We start from the raw sequence: 26,490 nt of genomic DNA, 5'->3' as shown, positions 1-26,490 counted from the left end.
ATCCTCTTGTAAGAGACTGCACAATTCTCTTATAATAGAATAACATCCTTATTGTATTTAAGTAATTAAGTGTTTATAGAAATCCAATGACAAGGATTTATTTAATTTCGGGTGTTTCCAATGCTGTGGTTTTAAAAACCCAACACCCTTCTGTTTTGACAGATTGTTTCTGCTTATCATGACAAAATTTCTTTAGCACTTTATATTTGCAAATAAATATATTTTAAAATATATTCACAGATGTGTTTCTGCTTGCAGCATAAATCTGCCTAATAGGAACATCCTCTATAATACTTTGAAACCTTTGCAATGCAAACATTTTTCTGTCTTGCATTTTCTCTTGTAATATTATTTACTCAGTGACAACCTGAACAAAGCAGACTACAATCACTTAATATTAGATTATAACAGTTGTATCTTTAAAATACTGATTTAAAAATCATGTTTCCAGAAAGGTGGGGTATTTTCATCACTATGATGGGTGTTTGAAACCATGTATGTCCATGCTACTTTTTAATGAAGTTGGATGTTGTAGCTGTTTGTCTGGAAAGAGGAATACTGCTTGGTAGAACTACAGCTGGTAACTTTTCCTGCTTTTGAAAGGAAGTGACAGAATTTCATATATGGAAAACAGGTCCAGTTCAAGTTCTGTATCCTTAAACTGTGGCTATATGTACTTGAGAAAAGTAGCTCTTGTCCTGTATTTTTGCCTGGCTGCACTTGCTCAGTGCTTTGTCACGCCTGCTCAGAAGTACTTTCTGAAGCCACCACGGATATCTGTGCTCATCATGGCCCTCCTTCTGAGCGCTGCTGTCCCTGCCTGTGCTGCTCTCTGGGCCTGCTGCACTCTGTGATTTTCTGGTGGACACTGTGGAGAGCACTTGCCACATTGTTTTCTCAGTGTCCATACTCTGAAGAAAGGAAAAGGATGTTTGTGGTTTCTAGCAGGTAATAGGCCAAACATGATGCTTGTAGCATCAGCTCTCAGAGAAGAAGCAATATAAACAAGTTCCAAGAGTAGTGCCCAGCCAAAATATCTCATTGTGTTCTGCTGTAAAACTTCTGATCAAGTGAATGGCAGAGATGGGCAATAATGCTGTCTTAAGTTCTCTTACTGGATAAGATGTTGGTTGCCTTCAGAACTTGATGTGTGAATCATTAGGAAGTAGTGGGGTGAAAAATTGTTAAAAAAACCCCATAGCTGCCAATAGAATTAGGTACTTATTTCTTTATCCTTTCTTCTGAGGGAATCTTATTCATTCTCCTATTCAAACTGGTTCATTGGAGCTTTAACCCTGTAGAACTAGCTTAGTGTGTGGGGATTCCTTTTGTTTGGTTTGTTTTAAAATTAGGTACTATGTACAGTATTTTGCTACAGATTTCTAAAATTTAATTAGCAGTCTTGTCCCCCAAAGAAAATGTTCTTGTTCACCATGTATATATTCTTCCATTAATGGCTATAGTATCATTGTCACATTTTTTTAAAGAATCCTCTTGATGCTTCTTATGCTGTGTAGTCCTATTGTCATTTAAAACATGTAACTGAGGGTTACTTAAAGCTGTTTCTTACTCTTCTAAGAGCAGTCAGTGTAACACCATTACAAGATGCCTGATCAAAGCAACTTCATCGATCTCAGTCTCAGGTGTCTATTTTCAAAACAAACTTTCTTGGCAATTAGCTACAAATATCCACCTTAGCATCATATTCACCTGTTTCTTCTGGTAGCCTTTCAGTTGAAATTTCTATTACTAATATGCATGCACATGCACATACTCTCTGAGATAGATACAGATATATGGAGATTTTTTATATATATATATATATATATATATATATATATATATATATATATATATATATATATATATATATATAAAATATAAAATATAAAATATATATATATATATATAAGAAAAAAAATATATATTTATACACACATGCACAAACCCTTTACCCCCTTTTATGGCCTTTTTTTTCCTGGTGTTGTCTGTTCTTTATCGTTTTGTCAGAGGAATGCATCACACCAGTATCAATGTTGAGAGAAACTTCTAGAATTTTATGTAACCTCCTAGTCAGAAAAGGTTTTTCACATCTTCAAAATGGCACTTGTATAAGTTCCTGAGTTTTAAAATTTTTTTCCCAAATTCTTTGTATTTACAAGGTTTGTCATCATTACGCTTTAGCTAAAAAGTAGTTACTTCTGTTCTGCTCTTAACATTTTTAAAGTGCTTAAGGCCTAATGAGCAGGAGAGTATGTGTTCAACAAGCTGATATTCATTTGTCAGTTAAGAGGATGTCTAGAATTGTGTGAAGCAGTGTGACTTCAGTGCATTAAGATCTATAAGATTTCACACCAAAAGAGTTTACACAAACTTCAATGAAACATTATATATCTTAGTTCTAGTTTATTGTCTACTGTAATATTAATTTACTATTCTCAGCTAGAAATCTTGTCTATCTATCAATCAATTCAGCTTTAAGAATAAAACATGGAAAGATTGTCTCTCTACCCTATTCAGTGATTAACAAAAAAGTTTTGTGATTGGACTGATTTCTTATTTCTTGTGGCCCAGAAGATGAATGTAAACTTTACTTCAGCTATCAGCACAGATATTTTGCATTTTGCCATCTGGGGTTGATCTTTTCCCAAGCACTATTAGGAAGAGAGGCTGGGAAACTGCTAAAACTGCTAATAAAGAGATGATAGTGGTATTTTTAATTTCACAGTTTAATTTTGCAAATTGTTTGGTTAATATAATCAGTTGACTTGACACAGCACCCCCCCCAAAAAAAAAAAAAAAAGAAAAGAAAAGAAAAATATGTTTCAACATTTAATTTCACAAAGTCCCCTCTCAGAAATTTCAAAGGATACTTCTTTAGGTGCTTGACTGCCTTGCCTTGCCTTGTCTATTTGCTCTTATTTTGCATGCAAGATAGAGCCAGAAGCCTTTTTTCTCATTGTGTACACATAGTGTTAATGGGTCTGCTCTGCCTGTATTGCCTCATTACTGGAAACAGCTCAAAATACAGAAGTCTTTCAGTGTATGCAAATAAGGCAGAATCATCTACCTGAGAGTTAATATTCTCTACTTTTAAGTGTGTTCTAAATGTAATGTTTGTATTTAGAGCATAACATCCTGTTCTCTTTTTTTTATGGGCAAAAAGCTAAGCAGGCTCAGGCAGCTGTTTGATGTTGGCTTCAAGTGTTATTAATTTCATATTCTATTATTCTTTTCACTGTAGCACAAGTGAAGCTGATGTGGAGGCTGTCATGGATAAGTTGTTTGATGAGCTGGCTCAGAAACAAAATGATTGTACGTAAGTTAATTTCTCTTGAAAGAGAATACATTTAGAACACAATGCCCAATCTCCACTGACCAATTAATAAGTTCCATTGCTGTATATGGGTTGATGCCACACTCAAGTGGCAGTCATTGTATCAGCATTTTGTCTAATTTATGTGTTGAATCATGTGCTATTATTCATGAAGCTATGCATTTCCTATCTGTAAGAGATGAATTTTATAGTAATTATCCAGAGAAGATTGAGTCTTTGTTCATGTTCCCATAGTAACTAGACCAAGGATTCTAAAAGTGCAAGGCAGAGAGCTGGGGCTGAATAAAGCATGTGGAACCATTGCAGACTTCACGTTTGAAGAGCTGTGCGACAGAGTGAGTACCCAGTCCAATCTAGATCAGTTAATGCTCAGGCTTTTCACAGTTAAAAAAAAATTCAAACCACACAAACTTGCTGTTTTCCCAAGATGCACTGAATTAAAAAGGCTTTTTAAAAAACTTGATTAACAGAAATAATATTAATTTAACAGGAAAAACCCCTTTCTTCAAAAGAACCATACTAATTTTCTTTTTAATGATATAGTAAATTTACTCTTCGGTGTACCACAGATTATTTTCAAAAATCCTACTGCAATATATGCCTGGCCTAACATCACTGCTGGTATATGAGTGGTGGTAACATCTCAATATGTAAATAGCAATCAAATGCTGTTTTTATAATCTGGGGTTTCAGTTTGATACTCAAGCAAAGGAGCAGTGATCCTGGCACCACTAGAGTAACACTCTGTTCCATGCTTTGGTTTCAGCTGCGTGTACAAGGAATGTTTAATCCCAGGCCTTCTCAAAATAGGCCAGATTTTGCTAAATACTGGCACATTCTCTGCTTAAACATGTGATATGTGAATCTTGAAAAGTTCTCCTTGTATTTGACCTCCAGTGGGTTGGAAGACAATTCCCCAGGAGTTGCACTGCACTTCAGTGATCTCTCTACTGATGTCTGAAGCTGCTGTTAAATGATCACAACCCTAAACTGGGCCAAGAGCACTTTTGATTCAGGATGGTGACCAGTCTTTTGGTGATAACATTTTGCTTTCACTTCCTTGCAGCTATGGAGTTGATAACTATTTGGACAGAAATTTCTCTGGTTGTGTTTCAGACTGCAGGTTTTAGACCTGTGGTTTTTAGTTTCAGACAAAACCAATAAGCCATTTGTAAGAGTGGAGGTGTGTCATGAGTAGAATAGCTTGCTTTTCACTAAAGGTTTTGAGACTTTTTCTGCCTTGTGCCTCTTAAAGTATGGGGAAGCTATGCTGTCAGGAAATACTAGTACAATTCTTTAGTCCAGTAAATTTACTTAAATGGGATAATAAGTTGCTTCTAAGTAGAAGTGCTCTGATTAGCTCACATGTCAGTGGTCTGAAGGTTCTCATCCTGTTCAAGAATTATTTGAGGTTCAGGTCATTCTTACATGGATTGCCCAGGACTTAGGAAATCTTGCTGTCTCAAATCAGATGCCTTCTGCAGATGTGTTATGGTAGTCTCTTACAGCAAAATCACATGCTTAAAACTAAAACAACATGGCAGATAGTAAATGGTTTTCTTTTGACAACTTCCTCAGTTATTACTGATTTTTCTCTTCAGATCACTGATGTATCTTCATAAATGTTACATCAGTATGTTGGTAAGGGGTATCAGTGTGCTCCCTTCATAGGCTGAAAAATATAGTCATGAACCTCAGAATTGTCTATTAAATTTAGATGAATGGTCAGAGTTGCCTCCACTGTGTTTTTTTTTTTTTCCATTACTGTAAACTTTTGCAATGATTTATAGCAATGGTAGAAAATTTCACTCAGTATAAGCTGCATTTAGGACCTTGCCTGCCACATTGCTCTGTTTGCCTGACCTGCTGCCATTAAAATCGGCTAAAAGGAAAATTTCAAAAAGAGAAAAATGCAGCTGTCAAGCCATGGAACCCTCTTCCTTTTTTTCATTAATTCTTTTAAATTTTGATGGAAAAACTTAAACATGCAGTGTCTTTTTTAAGCAGTAAGAGAAGGAAATCGCTCCCACTCATGTCACAGAAGACACAGGGAGGATCCAGAAGAGTGCACTGTTGGTTTATAGCAAAAAATTACCCAAAATGAGGAGACATTCAACATGACAGGAAGTATGAAGTCTTTTATATATATTCCGGTAAGATTGCTAATAGTAGGAGTGATTTGTGGAGGGATGAAGCAGAAATCTGCAGGGGACATAGCAACAAGGTATTTGCTACTTCTTGTGAAGCCAAATGGTAGATAGGTTGACAGGCATCATAAGTGCTACTATTAAAAAAAAGAAAGTAGAAAGCTGAAAAAGATGTAATGAAAAGCAAGATGGACGAAAGAAAATACTGGAGGGGAATTTTTTGGATTTGCGTGGAGCAAATCTTCAGATTTCTTTGTGCAGGACATGGGGACAAAATCCCATGGGAAGGCAGATAATACGAAGGGACATGGGGCTGGAAATCTTCCTTGCTGGATCCTGTTGCAACCAGGGTGAAAGCTTAATTGACAGCTTAAGCAAAACCTCCAGGTAGATAAATGAAATCTAAAGTTGGTATTGTAGGAGCTCATTAAACTTGTACCAGAATTGAAAACAAGATTTGCAGTTGGTTTTGTAACAATTTTAAGATGTGGTGACAAGCATGATAAATGGGAAATTCTCATTAATGGGGGAAAATGAGAGATAATTGCTATTATTGAAACCTTGTAGGACAATTCATAAAATAATAACACAGAATGGGTGCTTACAGCCTGCTTAAAGACAGAGTGGCTGAAAGAGGTGGAGAACAGTGTGCAACATTGAAGGTACTGCTATCTGCCTTAAAGTTAATTAATACAAGGTTCTTGAGTACATATCAGTCTACTAATTAACAAACCCAGAAGGAACGTACTTGTAGGGATCTGTTGCAAATGGAACATGAGGTGGATTGCTCCTTGAGCCCTTCAGCACTTGGCTGTAAGAAGCATATAAAGAAAATACACCGTTGTATGTTGCACTGTAGATGAAACACAGGAAGAGGTGAAATGTAATTAGCCAAAAACCAGCAAATGATAATTTTCTAGCATAAAATGTACTACATTCAGTACAAGGTCATTTGGCTGGTGCTTATAGTGATGAATTAATCTAGAAATTTGTGTTTTGTCGGAATAATCTTAGTTTTCTAACATTTAATGAAACCAAAAGATATTCCAAACAGTGAAGTTGCATATTTGAATGTTCAGGAAGAGTAATTTTCAAAAGCAAAAGGGAAGTGTGACTAACTGGAAAGTGAAGTGTAAACAAAAACAACAACAACAACAACAAAAAGAGCAACACAAACCCAAATAAAAGTTAAAGTATTTCCTGTGTAACTGTTGAGACAGAATCAGATAATACAGAATGAATGGCAACTAGTTGTGAAGTGCAGAAAAATTATAAAATAAAGGTCATGAGCAAAAATGTCCAGTCAGATAAAAGACTTAAGTAAAATTGGAGTTTTGATGTTTTATATTATCTGAATGTTACTGGCTTATTCTTAGCTGGAGATGGATGAACTTTTAATAATGATGTGGAAAAAGGAAAAGGTTTGGCAAAAGATAAGTATTCTAGGTGAAGAAGAGTGAGGTATTAATTTTACTGAAGGATAGTGAAATAATTTTTAGTCTCTAAATAGTTAACATATGTTAAAAATAGCTTGCAAATACATTTTGTATCATTGGAGTCCTGTAAAGCTAGGCTGAGATCTCTGACTAGCTTTTTATTTTTGATAAATGTTAAAGTGCAAGATAAATAAATTCCATGTCACTAGAAGAATGTCCTATGTGTCAGTATTAAAAAAACCAAAAACAAGTAAAATTCACACATGCTTATGATGATGGTGGAACTGCAGGCTATTGGTGAGATTTTAGTCCAGGAAGGGTAATGGAGAAGCTGGTTCTGGATGCATGCAGTGGATGACTAAAGAATAGAAATAAAATTAATTCTCCAGTGTCCCTGACTTTATAGGAAGGGTTGAGTTTTGAGGGTTGAAGATGCTGTTCTTATTATGCAGTCTCAAGAAAGCATTTGTTAAATGGATTGCTAAGTTAGTTAACTAACCTATAAAAAGTAATACTGATGAAGATGTGTTGTTTGTAGCAATTCTAATGAGCACATTTTTATACTAAGCCTAATGTAACAGGCTTTTTCTTCCAGGAGTTTTGAATATAACATAAATGCTAATACAAACTTGCTGTAAATACAAGAATACTCTGTGTATGGGGAAGGAACAATGAAGACAAGAGTGCTGTGTGCAGTTTATTTCTTATCAGAAGTGATATTTTGGGGAAAAGGTTGGGGTTTTGGTGTTTTGTTTTGTTTTGTTTTTTTGTGTGGTTTTTTTTTTTGTTTGTTTGGGGTTTTTTGTTTGTTTGTTTGTTGGGTTTTTTTGAGAGTTTGTTTCCTTTTGTTGGGTTTTTTTGCACCTAAGCAGACACAGCCTCCTTTTCTGTGTATTGGGTCAAAACTGGATGCCATCTTAGGAGGAGGCTTTTGTGTTTGAGCTACATATTAGTTTTTAGGCTTAGCTATCTCTAAAATGCAGGAACTTGAAGTACCCCATGATCTTTCCTGGTTTTATAAGTGCTTGAAAGTAGGGATGTGAGGGAGTCAGGATCCCTGCTGCCTGTTGGCAGCTCTCACTGCCCCTGCACATGCAGTGAACAAGTTCAGCAGCCAGCGGGGGAATGTGCCCAGTCCATCTTGAGGGAATAATCAGCTCTTATCCCCCTCATATTTCTAGGAGTAGGTAATACTTCTTAGTCTACAATCAATCTGTGCAGTAAATTCAGACTAAGTTTTTCCAAGGCTTCTAACTCCCTTGGGTTTGAGGGGGGTTTCCCAGGAAGGGTATTATGGGACATTTCCCTCATACCAAGCAACCTTTCTTCCAAATTTGACATATCTGGTCTGCATCATGGAAGTACTACTTACAAGTTACAGTATTATCTTGGAGTTGCAGTAATATTTTTTGAGTTTTCTGAAACTGTTGTATACTGCTGCTCATGTAGGTGTCAGTAATAATTGCAGCATGAGTGGACACTGTACTCAAAACTTGGTTAATTGATTCCTTTGGTTATCCATTACCCTTAAGGGTTCCAGAAGAAAAGAGTAAGTTTTGCAAGAGTCAACATGTGAAACAATAGATGCTTTTGTTGTATTGGCAAAATAGCTTATCACTCAAGTGACTCTGCTTTTACTTTATTGCTGCAATCTGTCTTCTAGTCTGCTCTTGGGTAACTGTTACAGTGCATTCCAAGGGATAAGTATCCATACCTAAAAATCTACATTTGCTGGGGTGAGATTAAGGAGATGTGTTTGAAATTTACATAGTGATTTTGGTAATACAATATTTCGTATGAACAGTCTATGAAACTTCTTTATTTTCATTGAAGTTTCCTTTAAAATAAAATCAAAAATCTGTTTTAAGGGGAAATATTGAAACATTTTCCACTTTGATATCACACGATTTCATGAGATGTTAGCTAATAAAATAGCAAATCAGCAGTTGGTAACTTGATACTATTTATAACATCTCCTAACTTAAGTAGAATTTTCATAATAGCTGCTTTTTAATTAATACCTGGAAACCTTGGGAGTTAAGAGTTGATACCTTTCTGGTATTACAATATTTCATTCTTGTTTCATATATTAGCATCAAACTTTTTCATGTCAAGAGTATAAAGAGTTTTTTCTATCTAAAATAATGCATCAGATACTGGTAATTACTGGTTGTCCATTAATGTTCATAAAAATAAAATACAGAGAATATATCGTATGCAATGCTGATATGACATGCAGTTGACTTGCTAAGCTATTGTGTGCATCAGTTTGTAAATCCTGGTTTCCCAGATGAGGACAATCCCAAGTTTTTGCTAACTTAGTTAATATCAAATTCATACACTTTGCTTTTTTTCTTTACTAGCTATGTGAACATGTGGAAAACCAACAAAAAACTGGATGAGAGGATACTGATCTCTTTTGGTTGCTTTAAAGCAAAGGAGAAGCAGTTTTTCAGACCTGACACACCGGGGTTTATGTGGCAGAGTGGCACGTGCTGGTCTTTGTCATGGGCAGGAAGTAGTGACCCAGTCCTAGAATGGAGCCCTGCGAATGTGCTTCTCCAGTGTAATCAGACAGGAGGACTCTGCTTGGTTTTCATCAAAATAAAACATAGCCACAGGAGGCTGGGACAGGCACCTGGCAGAATAGCGAAATACAGTTCCCAAATTTTAATGCTTATGTTGACTTCTCCCATTTTTTGGAGCCTTTAATTCCTTTCTTCCATTTTCTCCATCTATACAATGAGGGAAGCACTACCAGTGGTGTTAGATTCTTGCAAAACAAAAAGTTAATTGAGTTAAATGTGTGAATGAAAAATCACCAGATGCCTTTAAAAATAAAATGTATATATTAACTTGATTTTAAAATCCCTATATATACATATATATGTATATACAAAATTGTGCAAATATGTCTTGCCCATTTTAGTGCGTTCACACATGAAGAACACTGTTCATTACACCTTAGAAAAAAAATCCCTCTTTACCATTTCCCTTTCTTCACTTCCCTTTTAAAGTTTTCCTTTAAAAGTTGTTAATAGTGCCAGTTTGACCTGGTATAAGTAACGCAGCCGACAGCGTACCTTGTGTGTAATCTAGATGGAGCTGCGGGAGTCGGGAGGTGCCGAGCTGCGTTTGGTGCTCCCCGGGCTTGTGCGCAGCAGCTGCTGCCCTCTGCCGGGAGCGCCGGCTGCGGCCGCTCGGGCATGGCAGCCTGCTCCTCCCGCAGGCTCGGCTGCTTTGGTTCATGGCTCCTGTAGGCTTTCCACTGGGTAATCCAACAGATCCTTTCATCCCGCTGCCCAGTACCAATAAGTGTAGTGTCTTAACATGATACTAACCATTAGCAAACATATGATAGCGTTAAAACTCTGCAAATAAATTTAGTATCAGTATTTATATTGTAAAAGGTTATCGGACTGTGAATTTTTTCCCTAGTTGTTATTCAGTGTTTCTGAAACTGGCAAAATAAAATTTTCATGTAGATTAACACAACAAATAAGTGGTGAACAGTTTCTATTAGGTTTTTGTTCCATTGCAATAGGCATGCTGTACAAACCAGGAGGAAGATGTAGTTCTTAACTTGAATAGCTTGCACTTCAAAGGAAAAGATGTAACTAACCTTTTAAAAAAGAAAAGAGAATAAAAAGCTCACCATTTTCCAATGCATCAAGTGATTTAGAAATGCAAGTGTCTGGTTTTGGGTCACCTGAATGTCTGCTCTACATGGTGACATAACTCAGCTGCATTTGTAGTTTAATGATTCTGAGTAATTGAGGGAACTGTTTTATCTTCATTAAAAGCTGCTGAATGTATCCACAGTATTATTTGGTGTCATCTTTAGGATTGTAGGATTGTCAGGTATAGGTGTAAATAAACGTACTGTAGATAAGCACTATTTCCAGTAACCTTAGAATCATAGTTATCCTTAGTTTGTGATCTTAGTTGTATTCCTAAGAGATTAGCTTTTCCAGATTAAGCTCGAGACTGAGAGTCTGTCTTTTATTAGCTACATTTGCTTTAAGGAATTAATCAGGTTCTCTACCTCCAAAAAAATTTGCCTTACCTTATTCATGAGCATTTTTTATAAAATAAACTCAAGGAACTTATTTCAGGTGGAAACACTGCGATACAGTTATATTGCTAGTCAAACCACCTTTCTGTTTTATATTTTATGTGTATCAGAGCTTAATTTCTAGAGAGCACTCCTTTCAAGGAAAGCTGCATAAACCTCAAGGGTTTAGATCCTATACTTAATAGACCAGGTAATACAAGCTTTTTGAAGCTCATTGGAGTTTTAAGGCTTTGCCTTTTAATTTTTTTTCTTAAATTCTTGAATGTACTTCTCTCTCTCTTTAAATGCTTTTTTGATCATGGTTTTGAAATCTTAACAGTAAGTGTAAATACTTATATAGGCCTATATTTTTTTAAGTCTTAACTATTTTTGGAACCCATTTCATTGATAATGCTATATTTTGGAGCTGGAACTGGAAATTTAGCAGTGAGAGCTTTTAGAGCAGAAACATACCTTTTCTATGCTTCCAATATTCAGCCAGCTTTGAGCATATTGTTTAAAAAATACATAAATAAATAAAAGAATGGGAAATTACAAGGATCTTCTTAAGCAGAAGAGCAAAGATCTGAAACAACTTTCCACTGTGAAAAATGTGACTATAAAACTTTTGTTGTAAGAACAAGGAAAATTGCTTCTTAGCAGGATTCTGTAGTGAGATAAACTGAGATAGAAAGGGGCTGTGCTTGGTACAGAAAATATCTTTCACTCCAGGGTTTACAGATCTTAGATTCTTGCTGTCCTGGTTGGAACTAGGTGATGTTTAAGGGATCTTGCAACCCAGACTGTTCTATGGTTCTGTGATTTGCACTGCAACCAGTAGCTTTAAATTTTTAACCAAGTTAGCCATGCCCTACCTCTTCCCATTTTTATTTAAACTTTAGCATGCTGTGGCATCATATATCATGCCTTGGGTTTTTCTGTTCCTTTCTTGAAGTTATGATCTTGACACATTATCTCAGTGCTCTGTTTTATGAGCCTCACTAGTGATGGCATGTTGTTCATTTGGAAACAACAGAGTATTTTTGTTTGTTTGTTTATACTTAATGATTAAGTTGTAAATATTATCTGGTCTTAAACTGAGTGTTGTCTATAGGAAGTTTTGGAGTGTTACGAGTGTTTGCACAAAATTATAGTTACTGTCAATTATGAATCTTCAGGATTGGCTGGAACTGGTCCTGGAATATCTTGCAGCATCAGCAAAAAATACATATTGGGATGACATATCCTCTTCTATCATATGTAAAACATTCTGTATTCTTCAGACAATCTCTTAAAGGTGATATACTGGGCCACTGATGAGTCAACAAAGAAAAAAAGATGCTTTATACTATAATGAAATTAAATAGGAGATGACTAACTCTAAAACAGCACGCAGAGAGCTCCAAATAATAAACATCCTACTTGAACTGAGATGATGATAGCTGAAAATGCATTAAGTAGACAGAGAAACAAAAACAAATAAAGGTGAGAACTCAGTCAAGCAGGTTGAAGTGGAGTAAGCACTTTGTCAGGAGTGTAGACCATGTTAAGGCTAATGTGTTTTGCATTAGTATGATGCTTGTAAAATACTGACTCTTGGCATCAGAGCTAATGACAAAAACCCACAAGTTTTACAATATATACACATGCAGAAACAATAATACCATAAGAAAGATTCTTATCTATTGGTGTTTTGAGTTTTTAAAATAATATTATAGCACGTGAAAGAACTGGTAACAAATGGTAAGTGACGGTCATTACATAAATGTCTTATTGTTCTGCTGTTGAGTTTTGATCAATAATTGATGAAACAAAAGAGATCAGACAGTACCAGAAACACACACCAAATGAAGTTATTTTTACAATGTTATTTAGAGGATGAGATTAATCAGGCTAAACTTTTAGTAAGAGGATTACATATAAATGTATCAGTATTAGGAGGATTTGTGGCTTCATTAGCAACTTCAGAGGAAGAAATACCTTCATGTAGGCTGCTAACTAAAGTGAAATACTTTCTGTGATTGGTTGAGATTCACAAAATAAATTTCAGCCCTGGAGAGTTATACAAAGGACAGTGCTATGTGTCTAAAATTGTGTGCCTCTAGTCTTGTAACCTAGTCTGAGCTGGTGTTGCTGGCAGTCAGGACCCAGAGAGTGCTTGCTGCAAGGTGAGGGAAAAAGGGCCTGAAGGCAGTAAGGCAGTGCTGTGAAGGTAGGGGAGGGCTGTGGGCTGCTGGAACAGCAGGAATTTGCTCCTTGGTGGAGCTTCTGTATATGGACTGTACAGCCAGAGCCTCTGGCAATAGCGCAATCTGGCCTCGAACCCATTTCCCTCTTTCTGTTTCTGTGTGGCAGAGGTGGTACATGTGTGCTCGTGCCAGCCTCATGCCAGGTTTGGGGGGCACCAGGCCAGTGAGAATGTCAGTTGAGAAGCTGCCAGGGTGCCCCTCTATCATGGTCTTTTGCATTTGGAGCATTTTGAGGTAGCTGGTGGGTTAGACCAGCTTTGAAGCAATTACAGGGAGCATGGAAACTGGGCCTATAGCAAGGACAGAGGGATACAAAAAAGAGCTCTAAGCTGTCATCAGAGCAGTTGCAAACTTTTTGGTGGTTCCTTCTTTTTACACTAAGACAGAAGGAAATTACAGGACTTCCCAAGACAAGAGTAAGTCATGTTAGGAACAAGATTAAAAGCTTGGTCTTTCATCTCCAGGACTGTCTCTAAACTCCAAAAACAGGAGTTTTGAGAACTCCTCTGTGTAAGGGACTTCAGCTGTTATCAACTGAGCCATACGTAACAGCAGAATGGCTGACTTGGCATTTCAGTTGTGTCTCACTAGACTTGAGTCTTGTCAGGGAGGTACCAAATTTACTCTAATAAAGTACTCATCCTGCTAGACTCAGATCTTTGAGTGTAAGATTTTGGAGTCTCCAAAGGCACATTTCTGCCAACATTCACAGAATATTATCATTTGGTGTCAATATTTCAGAAGTTCTTGTTAAAGCTTGAAATGTTCTGCCTTTTATGCCTTTAATTAGAGGAATTCTTGAATTGCTTGCTTTTTGCACTGCTGAGGTAGATTGAATTCCTGTTTGATAAAGATGCATATTGTAATCTTCTATGAATCATGCTTTTATGTCTGTATGAAAAGCAGTGTAAGTATTACATCTTCCATTCTTCCCATTTGAAATGCATTAGCCTAATTTTTGTCTTCCACCTGTTTCTTCCCTCTGACTACCCAGGTTTTTAAATCTCCTGTTTGGATATCTATAGGAGGATACAATTTAAGAAAATAAAGATAGTGTAGAAAGTAATCTTAGCCCTTAAGGAATTGCAGCTGAGCCAATTATTAGAGAATAGGAACAGGCCTGACTCTAACAGGTCACAGATGTAGCCAGTAAGAAGAAGAGTGTTATAAAAGAGTGGATTGGTTGGTTGAGGGGAACTGGAGTCAGTTGGCTCCTGTGAGAAGAAGGAAGAGTCAGTGCTTAGAGCAGCTGCCTACGAGAAACACCAAGGAGGTATGAAACTCTAGCAATATGGAACCTTTGCAATATAATAACAACAGATATCCACCAAACAAGGTACCCACCAAGTTCTTATCTGGATAGCTCATTAGTTGGACACTTCACTTTGCCCACTTTGCAGAAGTTTGTACACTTTAATTTTTAGTTACATATTTATTTATTTTAGGAATCACCATTTAATATCTGGTACTTTGAGATGAGGAGGGTGTATTGGTATGGTTTGTGTGAGAAAGTGCGTCACATTGGGTCAGAATAATTTCTCAGGGTTTTGGGTTTTGGCAGAAGATGGTTTGGGCTCTTCATGCAATAAAAGAATGAATCGGCATAGCAGTGATTTCTCTAAATTCTTACCTAAGGGGAGACATGAGAAATTCTTACCTTTCTTGTGTACAGTGAGATCACTGCTGTTCTCCCTCACAGGTACTCATCACACAGGCATACTTGATCTCCTTTGTGTTTAGCAGTGCTTCAGTCCTAAGTATGGAATAAGATTACCAGTACCGAAACTATTTGCTTCTCACTAATCTTAAAATCTCCAGCAGCATCCTGCTTGTGTTGTTTTTAGTGGTCCCATTGTTTTTCTTTTGCACTTGATACTCTGGCTGTCCAGATGTATCACTTGTATCTGGTGGCAAGGTGTTCAGTGAGTTTGCTCTGTGTTGTTTCCATCCATCAGTTCCTTCCACTTTCCTGAACCTTTTCCTGCTTTATTTCATCAGAATATTTTGAGTTTAGCTACTCTGGTTTATCCAGACAGGATTTTGGTTTTTTCAGAGGTGTTGCATGAAGCTTTGCTGGTGGCCCTCATGGTGATGAGTTTTTGGTTTCCGATGACCAAGTCCATAGTAGTAACTAGGGGACTGAAATGGAGGGAGAAAATAAGCATTAAATATAATTCTAAGGGGAGAATACAGCATATACTACTCTTAAACACTGCTCAAAAGAATTGAAAGGTTTTGTAATAGTTCTTTTCCATAGATGCTACAGGGAAGTTGAGTGCTTGGGAATGGGAAAACAGGGTGATTCGTGAGACTGTAAGTGGGAGAGCTGGTGGAGAGTGATAGGCTTTAGTACCTCTCTGGAAGGTTAGCTTATTCCCATTAATTTTCAGAAGAATTTTTGGAATACCATTAGGGCTTCTCTCTCCTGTGCTTGTGTAGAGACCATGTCTACAAGTTTTTTTATTCTAGTATCTAAACAAAACCCAAAGTCCTGTTCATGAGCGGCTATTGATAATTGCTTAAAATAAGTTTTGCAGAAGTGTTCTAGTTAAGAAATTATGTGTGGCCTACAAATTACTCTCACCATTTCAGTTAAAGCAAATATTTTATATTTTCTGGTTTTAAGGTAATAGCAGTATTGCAATGCTTTATGACAGTATTATACTTGGTACAGCACATGGCCCAGGTGATTACCTGGGAAGGGAATTGTGACCATGCAAAATGCTGCTGAACTTGTTCTCTGCAGTAGCTGCAGACAAGATTCTGAAGTATTTGTACAAGTAAAACTGATGGAACAAGGTCAGGAGTACAAATTTTAATAGCTCATGATAAAGTACTGCCTGTGGTACTGATAGGACAGATCTTGCAGGAAAAAACCACCTTACATGTAATGAAAAGGTAATTTTAGAGGAATGTATTAGAATGAGCTACTACTATTTGTGCGTATTTTCTGTTGATGGTTTAGATACAGAAAGAGAAACTAATAAGTTTTCTTGAAGATTTTTATTTCATCATTACAGGAGAAACCATGAACAAAGGAGCTGCTGCAAAATTGTATTTTTGTCGTTTTCCTCTTGTTTTCCATACTTAAAAAATAAGATACTTATTCAGTCTGGGTTTAGTCCTGGGTGAGCTAAATGCAGGTCTATTTAGGATTTAGTAACTAGCCTATAAATTTGCATTTAAAAATCTTTAAAGATCTAAAAAGCATCCTAATAGCTATTCAAATTATTTATACTTTAGGTTTAAATCACATGTCTTCTATGGATTATGTTTTATAGTGATGATTTTATTTGAGGTTGTCAGGGAGAGATCATAATGTTGTCTGGGTGCAGAACAGCCACATTTTTCACTCTCACTGTTCATGTAAAGCCAGGAGTATGAACACCCCCAGGTACCTATGTCCCTAAGGGCAATTGAGCATTCCTCAAGCAAGATGTAAAGGAATAAAAAGATTATGATCAGGACTTTACAGCTCTCTTCTGTTACTGTAGTATGTGAAGATACAGAGTTTGTGTTATTCTATCATGGGTTTCCATTGCTTATGGTTTGTTTTGTTTCAGCCTCTTGGAGCCAGCGACTATTTGGAAATATCAAAGCACTTTGACACAGTGTTTGTTCGTGACATACCACTTCTTACAATAGCAAAAAGGACACAAACTCGTCGTTTCATTACTCTTATTGATACCTTTTATGAGCATAAGGTGAGAACCAAGCCTTTTCTATATGCATAGGGATAATATTGTGAGTCCTAAAACTGACTGTTACTATTGGTTTGACATAAGGCTTTCTGTAATAATGGTTTGGAAAACATAAGCAGAATGAAGTAGCACTGCAAAGAAACATCATTCCAGCTTCACAAAAACAAAAAATGGGTCCCAATTCAATAAAGGCAAATGAACAGATTTTTTTTTTTTTTTTGTTTCTTTGAGTATTAAGCATGAGCATAAATACAAGCCTGAGCTCATTTGCCTTTTTTGAATGGGGATGTTCTTTCCTAACCCAGGAAAACAACAGAAGCCATGCCATTGTTTTAATAATGAAAGATTGTGCTGCCAACTGTGCTGGAGTGAAGTGGAGTTTTTTAGATTTTAATCTGTATGGGCAGTTGGTCAGGAATCAGTGCCTTTTTGATCAGGAAGGAGGAGTTAATAGCACAATTACATCATAAAGTTTAAAGGAAACAGTCACTGTAGGTTTTACATTAGATTGCAGAATTGCTTATGGAATAATAATGATAAATGCAGCACTTCATGTAGATTTACAGAGATTTCAATCATGGAAGCAAAATCAGCATAACTAAAACAAAGGGAAGTTGCTCTTTACAGGGATTTTTTTTTTTTAAGTGATGCAAGGTTTGAAACACTTTGTGATTATATTTCCACACACTTAAACATTTATGCATTTGGGAAGTGTCAGTTGAGGTTGGTTCTTATCACGAATGTTCTGGCATGGGTTGTTGATCAGAAAGGCCCCAACTCAGCAAGGTGTTCAACTAATTCAGTGTATGAGTAGTCTCATTCAAATCAGCCAGATTCAAATCCGTGTCATTCAAATTAGCCAGATTCTTTATTCTGTAGTTGGGAAGTGGAAATTTGCTAAGGCAATATGCTAATAATAAACTAATGGGTTAGAAATAGGGGGATGGTCTGCTTTGTGTTTGGGCTGTCATTAAGAATTGCAAGCAGTCACTTTCTATTATTTCCTCCACAGGAAAAACACAAGGTTAAACTCCCATGAAAAGTAGTTGGGAAAAATACCTGAGTATATCTGTGGATGCCTGTCCACTACAAAAACATCTTGCCTGCATGCTCTCAACAAGTGTCTCTTTCTGTAGTATTATTTCAGTCTGTCTTCATTGCAGCCCCCATCTTTCACTGTATGTTGTATCTCTTCCCAGCAGACATGAAAACAACATCATTATTTTTACTAAAAAATAACTTACTGGAGTAGCACAGATGGAGGCAAGAGAGGCTTCACTCATCTTCTGGGAAATTTGGAATTTAAGTATTCTTTTAAATAGTGCAGTGTACCTACCAACTGAGAGGCATCTCATTATGGGTGAAAAGTAAGCACTGGTTACTATACAGCTGTTAATTTAGAAAGTATACTTTGTGGTGAACGCCTGCATAGCAGATATTCTGTATTTGAAAGCACACTTCTGTTCTCTGAGTAAAAGTTACATCAGTTGTTATTAAGAAAAAGATCTTGTAAGGTTAATAATTCATCTAAGTCAGGTAAATCTGTAACAGCAGTGCTAATAAGAGAAAAGAAAATCATTGGGGAAAAACACTGACAATTTAACTTGAAGTTTGCAGTGCATAGATGGTGTGTTTTACCCCATTCCTGTAAAGCCCAAGGGATTACACTGTTGTTTCCTGCTCTCCTCCTCTCAGGTGCGCATTATCTGTTCTGCAGCAGCTCCTCTCCAAAGCTTGTTCCAGGTGAAACAGGACAGTGCTGAACTGCAGGACAACAGAGTGTTGATGGATGATTTGGACTTGAGCCAGGTACATGATTTTAACATCGTCTCCCTTTTGTAACAAAATTGGGTTTAGTCTCATAATTGCACAGCATTTTAAGAGGAGGAATAAGGAAACATTTAACTATTGAGACGCTGCTTTTTTTGCAGTGTTTCTGTCACTCTGATAAGTACATGTAGCTCAGTTATTGCTATTGACTTTTAAATTTTTTTTTAATTGGTGTACAATTAGTAAAACAAAGGAAAAATAGATAGTTAACCTGTTATTGTGTTGTTTTAAAACCAAATTATTCTTTTTGCTGTATTCCTTCAGGGGATTATGTAGCTGAAATAGGTGCTTTTCTTTAATTTCTGGACATCAGTTTTAATGTTTTGGTGCCATGCTGCTGTCTTGTTTTGTTAAAGCCTGTAAAGCACTGAGCCTTAGGAGTTAGACAGGATGCACTTCAATACAGCCATGAGTCTCACAAGAGTGTGCTACTGTTTTTGTGTATTGATGTAGGATTCTGCCAAAGGACTCTCCATGTTTACAGGGGAAGAGGAAGTCTTTGCCTTTCAGCGTACTCTCTCACGGCTCACAGAAATGCAAACTGAACAGTACTGGAATGATGGGGACAGAAGCAAAAAAAACATAATTAAAAGTTGAATGAAATCACCAAGAAGTAAAATTACAGCATGAAATCACCAAGAAGAAAAATTGGAAAAGCTTCAGAAAAGCACTGGAAAGCTTTTTAGCACAACTTGAATAATAATTGCACTTTATCATCTGGACCATGTTTTCTTTCATCAATAGTTTTTTGAGTTTAAGACATGAGGTCTCAGTTATTTGTCTGTACCACCAGTGTGTGGATATGTGAAATTTTGCCTTAATTTGTTCTTCAGACCCATCTAGATGTCTGGCTCCATACAGTGGTGGTGAATGGAATTACCTCCAGCTGGTGGCTGGTCATCAGAGGTGTTCCCCAGGGCTCAGTGTTGGGGCCAGCCCTCTTCAGTATCTTTATGCATGGTCTGGACAAGGGGATCAAAGTGCACTCTCAGTAAGTTCACAGATGATGCCAAGTTGGGTGGGAGTGTTGACCTGCAGGAGGGCAGGAAAGCTCTGCATAGGGATCTGGACAGGCTGGATCAATGGGCTGAGGCCATTTGTATGAGGTTCTATATAGGCAAAGTGCCAGGTCCTGCCCTTGGGTCACAACAGTCCTGGGCAGCACCACAGGCTGGGCAGAGGGGCTGGAAAGTTGCCTGGGGAAAGGACCTGGGGATGCTGGTAAACAGAACATGAGCTAGCTGTGCCCAGGTGGCCAAGAAGGCCAATGGAATCTCAGCCTGTATGAACAACAGTGTGGCCAGCAGGTCCAGGGCAGGGATTGTCCCCCTGTACTTGGCACTGGTGAGGCCTCACCTTGAGTGCTGTGTCCAGTCTGGGCCCCTCACTACAAGAAGGACATTGAGGGGCTGGAGCATGTCCAGAGAAGGTCAGTAAAGCTGGTGATGGGTCTGGAGCACAAGTCCTGTGAAGAGCAGCTGAGGGAGCTGGGGGTGTTTAGCCTGGAGGAAAGGAGGCTCAGGGAGGTCTTATTGCTCTTCTACCTGCCTGAAAGGAGGGTGTAATGAGGTGAGGTTTGGACTCTTCTCCCAGGCAACCAATGACAGGATGAAAGGACAGAGCCTCAAGCTGCTCCAGGGGAGATTCAGGTTGGACATGATGAAGAATTTCTTCACTGATGAAAGTGTTGTCTAGTATTGGAACAGGTTGCCCAGGGAGTTGGTGGAGTCACCATCCCTGGAAGTGTTTAAGAAATTGCTGGACATGGCAGTTAGTGCTGTGATTTATTTGATAGGGTGAGGTTTGGACAAAAGTTCAATGACTCAATGATCTCGGAGTTTTTCCCCCAACCTTAATGATTCTCTAAAATAGACCTTTGATGTTCAGGAAATTTGATGGGATTAGAATTTTTCTGGAGAATTGGTCTACAGACAAAGTTAATGGGCTACGCAGAGTCATTTTATGACATCACATAAAGTGGGCATTTCAATGATTATGCACTGCTTCTGTCATGTATAATGTTGCTTGCACAAAAGAAAAATCAAATACTTGTTTAGGAAGCTCCTGATATTGTCCATGCTGGAATCCTGGAACTCCTCCGTAGTGTGTTTTGTTTTTTTTTTCTATTTTCTGAGTCTAGCTATGTGTTGACATTCAGGCTCCAGGAGTTTTTTTTTTTTTTTAATCATACTGTTGATCAGTTTGGTTCACTGAAAGCTAATCGTTTCAACCAAGAGAGAACCCTGAGGAGGAGCTTTAAGGTACTTGAAGCTGCACAGGACTAAGGTCTAAGTAATGGATGAGAAAAGAGACCTTGATAAGACAGGGTATGCTGTAACAAGTAAGTGCAAGACCATATTCTTCCTGAACTTTGTGGTTCTTACAAGCCTGGATATGTTGCCTCTATACCAGTGACATCTCTACCCTGAATTTTCTTATGCTTCTTCTACACCAAACCTTCCACTGCTGCTGACACACCTGCCCTAGTCTGGGAATAGCAGTACTAAGTGCTACTGAGGCAATTCATCATGTTAACATAGGAATGTGTTTTATGGAAAAGATAGGATAGGAACTGATGCCTCAAGACACATCACCCATCCTCATGTTTGTAGTTGGAAACTCTATTTTAGTTGAAGATGCAGCGGTGTCATTCTTGATTTTCATCTAACCGAAACAAAACATGGTATTTTGGTGTATTGGCTTATTGTGTATTTTCATAAAGTAATCTTAAGAGCACATATAGAAACTTTGAGTAGAAAAAAACCATGTAGATGGACTGAAAAGACTACCCTCATGTTCTAGGGAGGAAATATATAACACACTGTCCCCAGCTTTAAGGGGTTTTGTTGGATTTTGCAACATGACCTTTTTCTGTCACCAAGTTGTCTCCCATCACAATTACAAAAAACATCTAAAAGGGCCTTCTGGGCAGCAGGGAGGGCTGGAGAGGTCCTGTGCACTTACTTTTGTTGGGGAGCCACATGCTCAGTTCTAGTTTTCTGTTCTGATCCTTTCTGCTTGTCCTGGAAGTTACTTACTCTGGCTATACCTGCTCTTCAAATAATTTTTAAAGCCTATATTTATAGTTTGCAACTAATGGAACTGTGTTATTATTTCCACAAGAGTGACTACCATGGAGAATTTTAATGCATATTTATGAAAACTCCAATCAGAATACATTTTTTATACTTAAGAATATCCAAATAATTGTTGTATGCTTTCAGAGATTTGGATTAGGTTTCTCAACCGAGGGACTATTGACATTCATGCATGTGTGTCTGTATATACAAACACATATGTATATTGAATTTATACATGTACATATAAATCTAGATAAAACTAATATATATAATTTAAATGTGTGTGTTTCTGTATTTATATGTGGCACTCTATACTTATCAGCCTTGGGACTATGCTGATAACTCTCCTGAAGCTTCAGCCTTGACTTTTTTTGAGTAGCATTCAAATGCCTCCTGCCTTGAACCAGAATGTGTTGTAGGAAAATGGGAGGTGGTGGTAGATAATCTAAGGCACTTTGCATCTGGATATTTATTTACATTTGCTTAAAAACTGTTCATATGTTTAGCCTGTATGTCCTTCTCTCAGGTGGTATAGGGGAAATGTGCAATCTTGCAGAACACAGGTGACACGTCTGAGACATACGGGAGAGAAGGTCCTGGCAGGTTCTTCATTCCCACAGAGACTGTCTCAGGCCAGGGAAGTGAGGTGTTCCTCCGCTGTCTGTGTGGGTGATGACGAAGCTCATTTAACCACAGGATCCCTGTTTGTGTTCAAACTGCTGCTGCTTTGCCCATTGGTATTTGAGGCTTTTCTGCAGTCTGAACGCACACCCCAAACACAGATTCTCCAGGTTTTTGGAAGCTCCTAAATGCAGTGGGACTGATGTTCCACTGAAAGCCTCTAAGGATATAGGTGAGCTCTGTGAAAACACAGGAGGGAAGTCCCCCAAAAGTTTCCAGAGCCAGCACTGCTTCCAGGACATATTGGTAAGTAAAACCATAGTGCAGTCTTTACTTGGCCAGCAAGGAATTTGTCTGTTAGGAGTCCCTGGTAGGTACCAGCAATAATCAAAGAAAAGAAATGGGGAAGGTTCCAGAGTGTTTGGGGCTGAAAACAAGAAGAGTTGCCTAAATAGCTGTGCTGTATTTGTAATTGTGCTGCAGAGGGAGGTTTGCCACTTTTGGGTCAGGTCCACAAGGAGAAATTTATCGGACTGGTTTCTCAGCCAGCCCAGATGTGGCCAGGGCAGAGGGTGCCCCTGTAACCACAGAAGCAGCACATTTATGCCCATCTACCTCCCTGAAGAAAGTGAGGTCCTATTTCCTTATTTTATGATGCTGAAGCAGGTATAAAGCCTTTTTCCAGTGCTGAGTTGGGGGTGCTGCTTCTGGGGTCAGACACCTTCCAGGCAACTGGTGCTGGCCAGAATCTCCATGGACAAGAGTGGTTTTGTTGTGCCCCAGGATGCTGGGCCACCTGTGCTCCCAGCTGTCCTGTCCCCTGCTGCCTGGCCTGCTTCTGCTGCTGTGAGACAGCAACAGTCCATACTTTATAGCCACATGAAGATGATGTATTTGCCAAAATGTAAACAGTGAGATGCCTGTGACTAAATTATACACGCTTCATAATAGCCTTAAAATTGCTGGATTTGTGCTGGATGCTTCTATCCAGAGTTTAAGTCCTGGCTTTTTTGGTTTTCCTTGTGAATTCATGGCATCTCAGAGCTGCAACAAGATTTTATTTCCTTTAGTTGTTCAGCAAACATTTTTGACAAGTTATTTTTAAAGGTCTTTTCAAGTGACCTTTATTGATGTGGTATAATATTTTGCTGTCATAGGAAGTAAAATCCTGGGGATTATGGACCATGTGAAGCACTTGATATTTTCTAAAGGTCACATCCTGGCTGAGAATCTCTCAACTAACTTCTTTGAAATACTTAATTGACCAAAGAATGTTCACAATGCCCAAAAATTTAACTTTTTAAATAATAAATAGTGCAATTCTGTCTTTCAGAGTTGCTGGTTTTCAGTATTTGTTACTGTGCAGACTGAGGGAACAATTGCAGTATTTTGGGTAGAACAAGACAGCCTTCCAAAGGCTTTAGAGGGAGTGAAGAGGCACTTTTTGCTGTTGCTGGTTTTTGATCTGAAAAAGAAAACCATTAATGTCTTTTCTTTTAGTAAATGACAATACAGCTGGATAGATGCCACCTATTTTGCAGCAATCTAAACATGAAAAAAAGCAACTGACCAGGTTTCAAACAGTGCCCAGCAGGGTCACCAGCCACATAAAAAGGAGGAAGAACTGTCTCTCCATCATGATGTGGCTAACAGAATTAAGGTTCAGGATTTTTCTTTCTGCAGTTTCCTGGGTCGGAATACACCTGGTGCCTCAGTTTCCCTGTTGATAAAATGGGAATGATGTTACTTTCTTTCTTGCTAACTCTGGCGTGCTGCCAGACTTCCCTCATTAATATTCTAAGATACTTGCTGAGGCTCTGGGATGAAAATACTTCAGTAAAGTATGTAAATAGTGCAAAAAAATAATTTAGCTACTCAGAGTGGATTAGTCTCCCTTGTTTGGGTTACAGAATTAATGTCATCCACTAAACACTACATGCCTCTTCGTAGTGATTTTGTTTTAATTAATACATCTATTTTAAGAATCTATTTAAAGAAAAACTGAGATTTGTGATTAAAACTGTAAACCATTTGTGTAGTTTTTCTTTTACTTGTAATAATGAATTTCCTGAAAGATTCATAACAACCTCAGATCCTATACGTTTGAAATATGGTGGCTTTGTAAATTCTGTTGGGATTTTCCTTGTATAGAGAGAGTATTTTTTTAAATATGTCATTTTGAATCTAGTATATTACAAACTGAACACTTGTAAATCCATCTTCTGTTTGAAAAGAATTTATCTTGTAATAAAAATTAATAAATCCAGATGTTTATAAACTTGTTACAATTTTAGATATGTGTTCTGGATAGACAGACCCACTGTTAATTAGCATTATAGAACTTTAAGGAGTTGGAGTGGACCTTTAAGATCATCTAACCCCACCTCCCCTGCCATGGGCAGGAACACCTCCCACTAGACCAGGTTGCTCAAGGCCTTATCCAACCTGTCTGTGAACACTGCCAGGGATGAGGCCTCCACAGCTCCTCTGGGAAACCTATTCCAGTGCCTTACCACCCTCACAGTAAAGAATTTATTCCTTAAAAACCACTCTAAACCCTCCCTCTTTCAGATTAAAGCCATTCCCCTTGTCCTGTCCCTACACACCCTTGTAAAAAGTCCCTCTCCAGGTCTTTGCAGTGTCCTTTAGGTAAGGTCTCCCTGGAGCCTTCTCCAGGCTGAACAATCTCACCTCTGTCAGCCTGTCTCCATAGGAGAGGTGCTCCAGCCCTTTGACCTTCATGACTTAGTGTGATTGCTTTTTCTTAGATCTCTGTATCCAGGGGGCAAACCTGGACTGGCAGCACTGCCAGTTTCTGGGCATGTGGTTGCCTGCACAAGCTGTAACCATTGCCCTACACATGGTTCAGCTTTTGGGTTGGAATATCCAGGCCTTGTCAGAAAGGTCCTCCTCCAGAAGTAGTTCAGACTTGTCTGGCTTATGCTGCCAGCAGCCATAATTTTTGGGTTTGGAACCCTTTTTTCCACCTCTTTGCCTCTTTCCTCCAACAACTTGAGGGTAAGCCAAAATAGCTGTATGCAAACCACAATTAAAGTGCTTTTCCCTCCTCATAATTTGGGATTTTTACTGTTCAAGATGTGCTTTTGCTGTCAGCCAGTTAGTTCCATGGTTAGTTGTTACAGGTTTCGCACAGCTTAGAAAATTTCCCGGGGAAGCAGGTGATTAACATGGAGGCTGGCAGGGTCTGAGGATCACTGCAGCTCCCCAGTGCAAGTGCCCTGAAGGAGCACCTCTGAGTGCTGAGAGCGGGAGAGCACTGCTGCAGCATGGCACTTCTCCATGGATGCCAGTGGCAGACACGTAGGTCTTGCTGGCAGATCGCAAGCAGTGTTTCATAGTTCAGACTTGAGAAACTAGGGTTGTAAAATTTTTAGGTTGAACTTTGGGTCTATTTCTACACCTTTTACTGCAACCATTGTATTTTCCTGTTTCTCGAAGAAGGATATTGTAATATTGGAAGGCGAGCAACCAACTTGCTCTAGTATCTTGCTTGCAGCATTGTGGTACCCAGCGTTTGAGAAGAGCATCCAGAATGGGATGTCTTACTCCCATTACAGATTCACACAGATTTGTGAAGGAATAGGCTGTACCCTCAACAATGTTTGCATGCCTTGTCACTCGTGGAAATGTTGGACCCTTCTCCAGTTCAATTTATGATCCTGTTTTCCCTTCAAACATCCTGCAGCAGTAAGCTGACAGGGTTTAATCAGAAATTTTGCTCAAAAAAAAGGTCCCTAGGCTTTGCTGCCTCTTCTGAAATTCTTCAAGAACAGGTTTTGTCAATCTGCCTTAACAGCTTTGTTTGTCCAGTGGATGCTTCTCTTGTGTCACCATGACCCATTTCCTCTCAGAGATGAGCAATCCCCAACGTGTCCATCTCTTGTCAGTGAAGATTTCTCCTCATCCTGGGATACTTAATATTCTCTTGTTCTGTAACGTCATTTCTGATGGAGAAGCACAGGTTTTTGTGTCTCAGCTTCCCCAAGACCCCTGGGCTTAGACTTTCCTGCTGCT

The 26,490-nt window shown here is 38.3% G+C and overlaps 1 protein-coding gene across 2 annotated transcripts in view; it reads left to right on the top strand.

The window, feature by feature from the left end:
* The window catches only part of AFG1L (AFG1 like ATPase), a 64,363-nt gene extending 39,630 nt beyond the window's left edge, over positions 1-24,733 (top strand). For both annotated transcript variants that reach the window (XM_059842331.1, XM_059842330.1), the window contains exons 9-13: positions 3,245-3,315; positions 3,572-3,672; positions 16,787-16,927; positions 18,620-18,733; positions 19,208-24,733. In XM_059842331.1, coding sequence (XP_059698314.1) covers positions 3,245-3,315; positions 3,572-3,672; positions 16,787-16,927; positions 18,620-18,733; positions 19,208-19,351 — 571 coding nt within the window. In that variant the 3' untranslated portion in view covers positions 19,352-24,733. The remainder of the gene's footprint in view (positions 1-3,244; positions 3,316-3,571; positions 3,673-16,786; positions 16,928-18,619; positions 18,734-19,207) is intronic.
* The last annotated feature ends 1,757 nt before the right edge of the window (positions 24,734-26,490 follow it).

The sequence above is a fragment of the Haemorhous mexicanus genome, chromosome 3 (assembly GCF_027477595.1).
Source record: "Haemorhous mexicanus isolate bHaeMex1 chromosome 3, bHaeMex1.pri, whole genome shotgun sequence".
Taxonomy (NCBI): domain Eukaryota; kingdom Metazoa; phylum Chordata; class Aves; order Passeriformes; family Fringillidae; genus Haemorhous; species Haemorhous mexicanus.
This window is presented reverse-complemented; position numbering and strand designations above follow the sequence as displayed.